This window comes from Leptonychotes weddellii, chromosome 16 (assembly GCF_054177405.1).
Source record: "Leptonychotes weddellii isolate Sample4059 chromosome 16, ASM5417740v2, whole genome shotgun sequence".
NCBI lineage: Eukaryota > Metazoa > Chordata > Mammalia > Carnivora > Phocidae > Leptonychotes > Leptonychotes weddellii.
In genome coordinates, this window is record NC_138384.1 from 35,550,500 (window position 1) to 35,561,764 (window position 11,265).

Below are 11,265 nucleotides of genomic sequence, written 5' to 3' on the forward strand. Positions count from 1 at the left end.
GTGTGATTGTTTTTCATTCTGTTCCACTTTGCTTGTTTGTTTTACTTTGCATTTGCTTTATGGGTAAACTTAAATATTTAAAGTAGCAGTGAAATGTCCCAGATTTACTATGGGCTAGCACAGAAAACCGAATCAGTAGAAGAAAGCAAATAAACATCATCTCCGCTCTGCTGGGAAGTCAGTAGATTTCAAAGAAGTAGTCTTTCTAGTTCATTTGATAGGCATTAGGATACTTGTATTTTGCTCCTTTAAAATAAAACCAAGGACCTTAGTGAAAGACTCTGTGAACAATCCAGAAGATTGTTGCACCAACAGTTGAAACAGATTACATTACTTCTAAACTTCTGACTTCTGACTAGTGAGGCCAAACATTAAAACATGTCGCAAATGAGAGCAGTTTATTTCATTTTTCCCTCAGTGCCTCTCAGCAGTCATGGGACCCATCACCTTGCTCTGCCTGGAGATGACTGCTCTCCCGGGGACTGCACCCTGTGTGTTCTGTTTCCAGGATAGCTAAAGGCCCACAGAAAGTGCTAGTAAATACGTGCTGGACTAACTACTTGTTTATTCGGAAGTGCTTGCCTGTAGTGGGAGCTGAGTCTGGCTCTGTTCGCTTATTAGCTAGTAAGCTTCTCGAAGCCAGGTTATCACCGTACGGTGTTTTGCCGGCCCAGCACATTGTAGGCCCTCGGTGCTGTAGTTTGAATAAAGAATAACTCTCTAACTCCCCAGCAAGCAGTTCAGGACTTGGGACATTTTAAACCTTTGTGAACTGTGTAATTCATACAAGTGGTATGGTCAGAGTCCAGGGAGGGAGATGAAACCTTGGTCATGAGCCATGAATAGACAACAGTCATCTGTGTCTGCCACAGTTACAAATGTAGACTAGCAACAGCTCTGTGCATCTCCCTGATGCTGACCCCTGTTCTAATTCAAAATGGTGATGCTAAGACAGTCTGAAGATTTGAATGGATGTTATCAGCTCAGCTGTGTAGGAAGACCAGTTGGGCACCCTCTAGGCAGAAACCAGGATAGCTCAGCCACAGTTAGGTCTCGCCTCTACCCCACGCTCTGCCAGATAGGGAGACCAGACTTCACTCCTTCCTGCATTCTGCATCTGTTCAGGTCAGTGGCCCCAAAGACAGGCACTGTGGGGCATTTATTTAATATGCGGCATTATTGCATTATTTATTGCAGTGGAATGGTTTAAGCCAGTTAGGAGTATACAAAAAGAAAGACTGGCTTGGAAAAACGTTGACGTTTTCTTGAATTAGTATTTGCCCGCGCTTACTCGTCCTTGGCAATTCTAACACACTATGATGAGAACGGCCCAGGCCTGGGGCCCAGACTAAGTGTTTAATAAGGGTCCGTTGAATTAAACTAAGTATTTGTAAAATCTCCCGCTAAGGAGCACTACACCTTCACATGTTGTCATTGAAACCCTTGTGTCCCCCTGACCACATGGGGCTAGATACCAAGAATTCCCTGTAAATTGTCAGTTCAAGGGGACAGAGCAAACCTCTGTCTGTTCTTGTGCTCCTGGGTCTGCTTGTTAGAACGCTCACAACCTACCGAGCACAGCCAAGCTAACTAAAAACTGTTTTCTCTTGGAATCCACACCTTGGGCTCTGGCGTAAGGAGGAATGCAGGTTATGTGTCATCCCCAGGTGCCCATTGAGAAAGCTCCTTGAAATCCAAGTGAATGAGAGTGTCATTGTTAGAAAAGCCTGAGTTCTTCAAGTAAATTATTTGTAAGTGTTGCAACTTAAACTGTAGGATGTCTTACTCATAGGCATCCTGAGGCCTTTATTGGATGGCATTCACACTGTAGTCTTACCTTAGCATTACACTGAAGTGCATGGAACATCCTCGTGCCATATGGGAATATGATGGCGGCCTCTCTTAGAAATGTAGCACCAGAGTAAGTCTCTGCCCTGACCTCCAAAAACACTGAGGAGGACAGCCTGCTCTAGCTCTTTCTACAGAGCATGTTGCGTTTTAATAATTTCAGTTAGACTCCTTCTCAAAACTGTCCATCTTCTCACTCCCCCTGGCAGGCCGAGACTCCTCTTTCTGAGCACAGGAAGGGCACGTGTGGCCGGTGGTGCTCCCAGTGGGCCTCTTGAGGACGCGCCGCACTGAGGAGAGTCTGTAGAAGGGCGCTTATGTTCTTCACAATAAACTGACACCTTGTCAGTTTGCAAGGGACTCCCAGGTTCCCAAAAATATGGAATGAAAATCAACTACTAAAATTCTTTTCCAGAGGGAAAAGGAAAAATGCTCTTACTGTAATCGAGGAGTCTTTCCTTCATCCTCCTTCCTTGTCCTTCACACCCCACGGGGAGGCAGAGAATTGCAGCTCAGTGGCACACGGGGAGCAAGGTCATGATTTAATAATATGAGAGTGCCCGTATTCCCCCACGTTCCTTAGACTTCCATAATCAGGACTGAGGAAAGGAACATAGGAAATACTTGTGTTCCCACATCAGAAATGGTGTATATCCCCATACTGAGTAATAAATTACTTGCTTTTTCAGAATCTTCTGTGTTCTTTTGTTTTTATAAATTCTTTTTTTTTTCTGGAAAGCAATTTATCATAATATCTGTGATCTTTTTTTCGGGTTTTAAACAAAAACAAGGAAATTGTTGGAATTGATCAGCTGCAGTTTCTGGCTTTATAATTTGTTTTACTCTAGGCAGCCCTTTAGTTAACATTAATACAAAACGTGATGACAGTCTTCTAAGTTCTTTTTTGTCAGAATCTTTTGTCAAAGAGTAGGAGAGGATTATGGGATTTAGCCTGGAAGACTTCGAGCCAGGAGATACCCACATCCTAAGACCATTCGTTATAAGAGTAAACCCAGCAAAACAGTGAATGAGAAATTTCCCAACCCTTGTCAAAAACAGAAGTTTCATAGAACAATTTGAGTGCAAATGTCAAGGGACCTCCTACGTTTTTCCCAAAGTCTCAGCCCTTCCTGACACAGCTGGGTGATTCTGGGAGTGTGATGTTGTCTTCATTGTTGTCTGTGAGGAGATCTTAGCTGTGAGGTTAATTCAGACTCTTGAAATCTTTCAGCTCTCACACTCCAAGGAAGGCCGTGTTTGCTGGGAGCATGCAGTTACTGGCCGGAGTCAAGCTGTGCACAGGAAGGACCTTGACCAACCACCCGCACTACGAAGACAACAGCCTGAGGGAGCGGACCAAAGCGGTGAGGACCCAGCCGGCCTTTCCTTGCCTTGTAGCTGATCAGAGCAAGTCGGGCCTGAGCCCCTGGGGCTGGCGGCTCCTGAGCCTAGACTTTGCCCTGCCCTGCCCCACGTCCACTACAGGCATCCATATATGTTCCCCTTGGTTGGAAGAATCACAGAAGAAAAACAGCTTGAGATGTACCGAAAAGAGCATTTGAGAACAAAGCTGTCAGCTTTTGAATCGGAGAAGGAAGGAAAAGGAGTAGGGGCACACTGGTTACTTATTTTATGGACCGTTGTGTGCGTGTGTGTATGTGTGTGTTAATTGGTAATACGGCCACATGGTTCAAACTTCAGAATAAACCAAAGGGAACTTAGTGAAAAGCCTACATCCCAGCCCTCTGCCAGCTACTGGATCCCCTCACAGGAGACAAACAGTGTTACCAGTTTATTGTATATCTTTCCACAGGGATTTTATGATATACAAATGTGCATACATACACACATGCCCCGTATTCATATTCTTTTCCCCCTGTTTTACAAGACAAGTCACATACTACATCTTGGTTTCTTTGGCACTTAATATATTTTGCAGCTCATTCCAAATCCGTATATTAACAGCTTTCTTGTTTTTAAATCTACAGAGATTGTGTTATGCAAATGTAGCATATTTTATTTAACCATTGGGGTTGTTTCCCTGTCTTTTGAAGTTATGTAAACAATGTTCCAAATGGTAGACTTGCATACGTATGACTCTGCACATCAGATTCTTAGAGGTGGACACGCCGGGGCAGAGAGTATGGGCATTTGTAACTGAGCGAGACAGACCGTCCTAAGTCACCCTCTGTGCAGAGGATACCAGTTACGTTCCAGTCAGCGGTGCAGGAGGCAACCTGTTTCCCCAGCGGTGGCTTCAAACGTTTTAATGTTTTCTATCAGTCACTTCTTAATCTTAGTCGCTGAAAATTTGCTGAAAAGTCTTGTTTTGGCCTGAGATTTAACTAGCCTAAAAAAGCACATGATTTTTACTAAATCCATTGGATTTTATGAGAATATCTGAACCTAGGGTCCTGCTAAAATGGGAATTTTTCAATTGGTGCAAGTGTTCGAGACCTCCCCCAGGTTAGCTGGAGGAAGCAGGGAGGGTGCCTGGCTCCCCAGACCCAGAGTTCGGCGGGGCGGTGGCCTGTGTGGCTGGGACTCGGGGGAGGGGCGGAGAAGCCACGGCAGGTGCACAGGGGGCTCCTCCACGCGCCACCACCTCCGGGACCCTGTCCGTGTCTGGGGACCGAGCTTTGTGCTCTCACAGAACTAACGTCCTGAAGGTCCTGGTGCCCTTCTGCAGTCGTGGGAACGCCTTCGGCGTGAGGCCCGCTGCTGGGCTCTGGCCAGGATGGCCCCACGGCATCAGCAGCAGAAGCAGACCACCCGCCTAGCGTAGCGCCCATCTGTGCGGGCACGCTGGCCCTCAGCGCCCCGTCTCTTCAGTCAGAGCCACATCATTAGAAATCAGTGTGCCGGAAAGGAGTCAGCAGCCGTCTCCGCCTCCCCCCGCACACATACACACGTGCACACACACACACAAGACACATAGCCTCCTCCTGCTGCCAAGTCGCAGAACACAGGGTGCTCGCCATCTGTGTCTTCACGGAAGGGATGTGACGCTGGTGATGAGCAGGAAGGACGTGCCTCCCGCTGAACCGCCGCTGGGGGCTACGAGGTGCTCTTGCTCTGGGAAGGGTGAGAGAGAGAGAAGTGTAGGGTCTCCTGCTGCTCACGCAGGGACCAACCAGCCTGGCACCAGGGACCTGTGGCGCTCCTTCTCCACAGCTACTGCTGTCAGAAGCTGGGGCTCCTGACAAGTGTAGGTGCCCCAAACTGCACCATCATGCTTAACGGACCCTTTTCGTCCAAGGATCTTTTTAAAGGTAGAGAGTGAGTCTCATTTACTCCACCGTGTTATTTACCTTTGGGAAGCAGCCTTAGAATTGGCACCTACCAATGAACAACTCCCAGTGATAGTTCTAAATCCATATCTGTCGGGTGTCTAAATCCAAATGTATGCAGCATGCCTCACCCTTCCTTTTCTCAAGGCTGAGTCATGACAGTATTGTTTTGGCAGTGTCCCCCGCGTGCTGCAGATCTGTGGATGAGGGAGTGGCCCGCACGGAAACAGGTGTCTGGGTCTTAGACAATCCCCGTGGGACGCTACCGCATTAGAGCCCCTCCACTAACTTCCTGGCAGTTGAGTGGCATTTTTCCCTATTCCCCTTTCCTCTCATCGTGCAGGTTTATCAGATTTATGCAAAGAGGTCCCCAGAGGACGTGCATGCCCTCCTGAGGTCCTTTGGCGCCGACTACGTCATCCTGGAAGACAGCATCTGCTATGAGCGAAGGCACCAGCGGGGCTGCCGGCTGCGGGACCTGCTGGACGTCGCCAACGGGCACGTAAGCCTGTCCCCTCGTCCTGGGCGGGACTCCTGGAGACGGGGGTCCAGTCTGAACCTCTGTACGTTACAGAATGATGGCATGAATCGAGTACCCAGCTTCACCGCATTCTGTGGGACTCCCGGCTCTGGCACTTCAGTGACGGCCGTGGGGACTGCTGAGGGGACAGATGTGGGAGCTTCATGTCAAATAGAGCAGCTCTGTCTTTAGCTGATTTGTATCCTGAGGCTCTGCATAACATCCATTTTTTAAAGCTTTGCTGTTAAAATCAGAAACAAAACCTTGACCTTTTAAAACCTACGCTCTGAAGCATCATTTTGGCTGGCACGTGAGTGTGACTGTGACAGCGGGGCTTCCCTCCTAGGCGCTCCTGTCACTGTCCCCTTTGTCCATGGGCACAGTGCCACAGAGATGGCTTTCTGCGTCCAAGCCTCCACTCCAGAGCAGAAGAACAAGCTATTTCTCCCTCCTCCTTCTGAGGAAAATGTTTTTAGAGCTATGCCAGGTCTCAGATCAGCACAAGCAGAAGATTTTCATCCGTTAAGAGGTGGTGTGTGCTATAATTATTTGGTATAAAAGCTGACAGATATTTGAAAAAATGATAAACCTGGCCTAAATCTCAAAAAAAAAAAAAAAAAAAACTTGACTGTACAGAATTGGAGATTCGGAACACCTAAGATCTACTCTCATGGCGAATTTCAAGTATAGGGTATTTTATTTTAATTGTAGTCACCATGCTATACATTAGAGCCTCAGGACTCATTCACCTTATAACTGCCAGTTTGTCCTTTGACCAACACAAATGTACTCATTCACTTGATTGTGGTGATCATTTCACCATGTCTATGTGAATCAGACCATCAGGTTGCATCCCTTAACCATACACAGTCTGATTTGTCAGTTACGCCTCAGTAAACCCGGGGGAAAGAGAACATGAGATTCAAATTTTTGCCCAACTGTCTTGAATTCAGAGGATAACAGACCAAAGACATGCATTTAAATTTTGATTTGTGTTTAATTTTTTCTAACTAATGAGTTGGAGGATTCCCTCTGGTCATAGTCATTCTTCTCTGTACTTCATTTTTGTGAGAGCGACAGTGTAGTACATTCCTAAGAACAAGGAGATCCAAGTTCTTCTAGCTTTGCCATTAAAGGTGATCATCCTGTTACACTCAGCTCCCCTCCTCAGCCTTGATGTATACTTCCAAGGGGAAGTTGGACCAGATCATCTTTTAAGTAGCCACTGACATTGAAATAATACAATTTGTGTTCACCTAACATACCACTCTCAAAGAAACCCAACACCTATTCCTACTTCTCTTGTCTCCTATAAATATGATATTTCTCCCAAATTGTATTTGGTTTTGTTTTGGCTTTAGATGATGGATGGCCCAGGAGAGAATGATCCCGATTTGAAACTTGCGGGCCACCCTCGCTTCTGTGAAGAGATAAAGAGAAACCTGCCACCCTACACAGCATACTTCACTAGAGTGTTCCAGAACAAAACATTCCACGTTTACAAGCTATCGAGAAACAAGTAACCAAGCTCTCTGTTCAACCTCTATTTTTGATACGTGAAAGTCCATCCTAATGAAACCAACAGTAACATTTCGTATGTTGTTAGGTAGCCTGTAGCACAATGCTGGGATGTGAGTAAGTTGTAGAGATGTTTACACAAGCATCACTGTCCTTGAAAGTATCTTACACAAGCTTCTGTCTTTTTTATCTTGTTTCATTAATGTTCTTTAGCCTAAACTTCTCAACTTTCTAGGAGTGGTCTAGAATTTCGTTGCTGGGGAGAATACTAAGTGGGCCACAGTGGCCTGAGCAGCCACACATCATGGTGGAAATCCAGAGGCTGTTCAGGATTGAAGTACTGTTAATTGACTTCAGACAGCTATGGTGGAATCGAATTAAGGGGATGCATAATTAAATTCTTTAGTGTTGGTTCACTAGTGAAGACCAATGGATGGCTTTTTACAAAACTCCTTATCATCCTGTTTCACCTAAAAATTCTATGATGTTTTCCAACTGTCATGCTTTTAATATTTTTTTTTTAAAAATCATGTTAGGTCTTTATACATATCTAAAACTTTTTGTTGTGCCCTGTCTGAAATGGAAAGTTTAGCACCTCAGTATATGAGTCACGTGTCGTGTGTGTGTGTACGCGCATGTGGGTGCATGTTTAAATGCCAGATACAGGAAAGTGTGACAAATTCCTTATTGTAAGTCGTGACAGGAGCAGAAATGTGATGTAGCCAAGCAGGTTTTGTTACTGTTTAGTGTTATTTTAAAACCTATTGATACTATTTAGCCTATCCTGCAAGTAAGAAAATTTTTCTTCATTTCTTACTCATTTAAATTTACTGGGTTTGCAAAATTTTCTAAACTTTTTGTTTTTAGCCTTTGTATTTTTTACAGCCTAGAACCTTGCAAAGTCTGAATATTTTTTAAATGTTCTATCTTAACTAATTCATTAATACAGTATTTTTGGCAGAGAGCATTTTCATACCAAATTTGATTTGTGGTCTCCAATCTTACTGTGAGGGCCTGGGTAGTGTTACTGTTTTTCTTACTAAAAGGTAACCAAGTGCCTCTAAGTCATGCTTATTTGTAAACAACAAAGAGGATTATGTATACCTGTTCAAAAATTTTTTGATAATTGCTTTTATAATTAATTTCTAATGAGGGGGACATGTAAAAGCTGCTGATAAAAGCATATTGCACATTTAATTAAATCAAGATGGGTAATGAAATTAACTTTCTCCCCTGTTCTTGCCAGTTGGAAATGATGTAAAGGTTTCTCCTTGCAGTTGTACTGAAGTAAATTACCCTAGGCATCAAGATAGATATATCACATGTTCAAATTATTTCACATTCAGTTACTACTCATTAAACAGTATTCAGAAAGAAATGTTACACTGTCATGTCGGACTCCAGGATACTTGGCTTTTTTATCAAAACTTATTTAAATAAAAAAAAAATTGACACTGGCTGGGTTACTAAATCATGCAGCTGAAACTCCTGAATTATGTCTTTCCTGTATCCTGTAATAAGGTTGGAGACCACTGCAGTTTAGGATAATACAATAATAAAACACTGTAATCAGTACGAAAACTTTAATTAAGCCAGTAATGATGCATGCGTGGTGTGGCTGACAGCATGGGTCAGTACTTCCTTCGGCGAGTGCCTTACTCCTAATTGAAACGAAGCACATGTAAGGTACATGTTAGACCACGTAGTTTTTTTTTCAAGCCCTCTATTACCTTCCTGATAGATTTTAGTTTTATTTTAACTATTTCTCTATATGCACTAATCTAAGCATTTGCGTATGTGGAGTCTCAGTGTAAGAAACATGTACTTAAATTTGTACACTGATCATCACCGCCTTGATGGCACACAGGGATCTCTTTCTCCTAGTTTAGGTGCCATTGTTGCCAAGACACTGAGTGTTTGAGTCTTCAGTGAAAAATATAAAGTGCCAAAAAAAAAAGAAAGTCTTGCAAGACAAAATCCATGCATACGCTTTTTCCAAGACACTGTGACCATGTAGACATTTCTCTTTTCTGATGACCAAGTCTGTCAACAAATCATGTTGAACATTCTTAGTGCTCATCAGTTTCTCTTTTACAACCTTCTCGTTGGAGTCCACAGGAGGAAAGAGGAAGAGTGACTGACTCCTGGCCCTCTGCCAAGCCGGAGCACGCCACCCGGGGCCTTGGCTCCCCGCCACACAGATCACAGCGGCTGTGTGAATATTTGGTAATAGCCTCAGATTGTGGCTGGTTTTTTTTATGGGTAGAATAACCACTTGATTTTGCTTCAGAGTTAGCATTCAGAAGAACCTCTAAGTACAATAAGTGCTCTTACCGATCCTCTGCTTACGTGACTCACCAGATTCCCCGACAGTCTCCATCCGTCCTGTGAGCTGACTGACCCGGCCGTTCCCCGTGTCCCCTCCCTGCTGTGTGCTCGGTGCCAATGCCAAACTGCTCTGTGCCAGTTCTCCTTCTTGTTGTGAGGACACAGTTCAACACAAACTAGGAAATCGGGGTGGAAAAAGCTATTTCTGTGAACATTAACTGGAATGCTTTGGTAAGGTTTGATAAAGGTTGAGTTGCTGATAAAAATTGCTTTTAAATAAATTAGGTGTGGTTGGGAAAATTCTGAAATATTGGGAAAACATAAAATTCAAGAAAATTTCTGAGCTTCGATTGCTTTATAGATTTAAGTACTCGCTCCACCTTTAAAATATCTAGACTGACCAGAGGTATTAAAATGTACCCAAACCGTATTACAGGTATGATTTATGCAAGCATAGAACTGGAACCATTGAACCCTTATTGCAAAGGAAAGACCCTGGCTTCACAGCAGATTAGCAAATGAATGGACAATTACACTTTTAAAGTTATGATTCCCTACTTAAATCTACTTACTTCATTAAATGACTTCATTAAATGACTGATACTGATCACAGTGGCTAATAGAGATTCTACTACAGTTGAAAGGTTCCAGTTACTCTTTTACTACAGACTTAAGAAATAGGGATTCATTTCAGATATAAGAGCCAGGAGCATAATTAGGTGTTATCTAAGCCATCTGTTGTCCACTTAGAGATGATTTTCTTGAACTTTGTGAGGTCAGCTAGGGGTGTGTGTGTGGCCGTGTGTGTGTGCGCGTGTGTGGGGTGGGGCAAGGAAGATGTAGATATTTCATCTGGTCTGCATCTTCACAATTAACTAAAAATGTTTATTCTGATTCCACGTGAACTTTGTCTAAGATGTACCAATTTTAGCTTATCTTTGGCCAAATCCTACATGAGTTAACATAGAAATACTCCCATTTTTTAGATTTCATTTAAATCTTGGAATTAATAGGAAGATATTAAAACATTTTCAGATCATGTATCTTGGTTAATACGCTCCCAAATGCTTTATATATGACAACCTTTTGGCCCAGAAGAGAGTGCTTATCTGTTGATGGAAAAAACTTTTAAGATGAGAGTAGCTTGCTTTCTTATGGCAACTGGCAATTGACTTTCTGTATTTAACATCCTCTGGGTAAAATCTTACAAAGAGCTTTTATAATTTGTTGTATTGAGTTGTATGGAGATTATATACTAAATAAAGCTCTTTTAAAGTACACAAGATGAGTGTTTTTCCTGTCTTTGAAGGTCAGAAACCAAGGAACCATCTATTAAAGTGTATTAAGTATGTGCTACATGGAGTCTAGTCCTTACAGATGAATGTGCCAAGATCTTGGCTGGACTTGCTAATGTCATAGGAGTTTATTTTTTCATGGAATTTGGTTTGATAGCCGCTTACTTGTTTCACTTGAACCTCAGGGCTATAGTATTTCTGAAGAGAAGAATTTATCCTCAAAGAGGTAAATGCTGTTTGTTTTCACCTCTGGAATTCTTTTTATTTTTTTATTTTTTATTGTTACGTTAATCATCACACGTTACATCATTAGTTTTTGATGTACTGTTCCATGATTCATTGTTTGTGTATAACACCCAGTGCTCCATGCAGAACGTGTCCTCTTTTTTTTTTTTTTTTAAAGATTTATTTATTTATTTATTTATTCGACAGAGAGATAGCAAGAGCAGGAACACAAGCAGGGGGA

The 11,265-nt window shown here is 43.1% G+C and overlaps 1 protein-coding gene across 8 annotated transcripts in view; it reads left to right on the plus strand.

Annotated features, from left to right (window-relative positions):
• DPY19L3 (dpy-19 like C-mannosyltransferase 3) overlaps positions 1-10,787 on the plus strand; it is a 73,067-nt gene extending 62,280 nt beyond the window's left edge. For 7 of the 8 annotated variants that reach the window (XM_081806669.1, XM_081806666.1, XM_081806667.1 and 4 more), the window contains 3 exons: positions 3,080-3,212; positions 5,482-5,640; positions 7,020-10,787. In XM_081806669.1, the coding sequence (XP_081662795.1) occupies positions 3,080-3,212; positions 5,482-5,640; positions 7,020-7,181 (454 nt within the window). In that variant the 3' untranslated portion in view covers positions 7,182-10,787. The remainder of the gene's footprint in view (positions 1-3,079; positions 3,213-5,481; positions 5,641-7,019) is intronic. The other variant, XR_014140884.1, reaches the window with a different exon arrangement.
• The last annotated feature ends 478 nt before the right edge of the window (positions 10,788-11,265 follow it).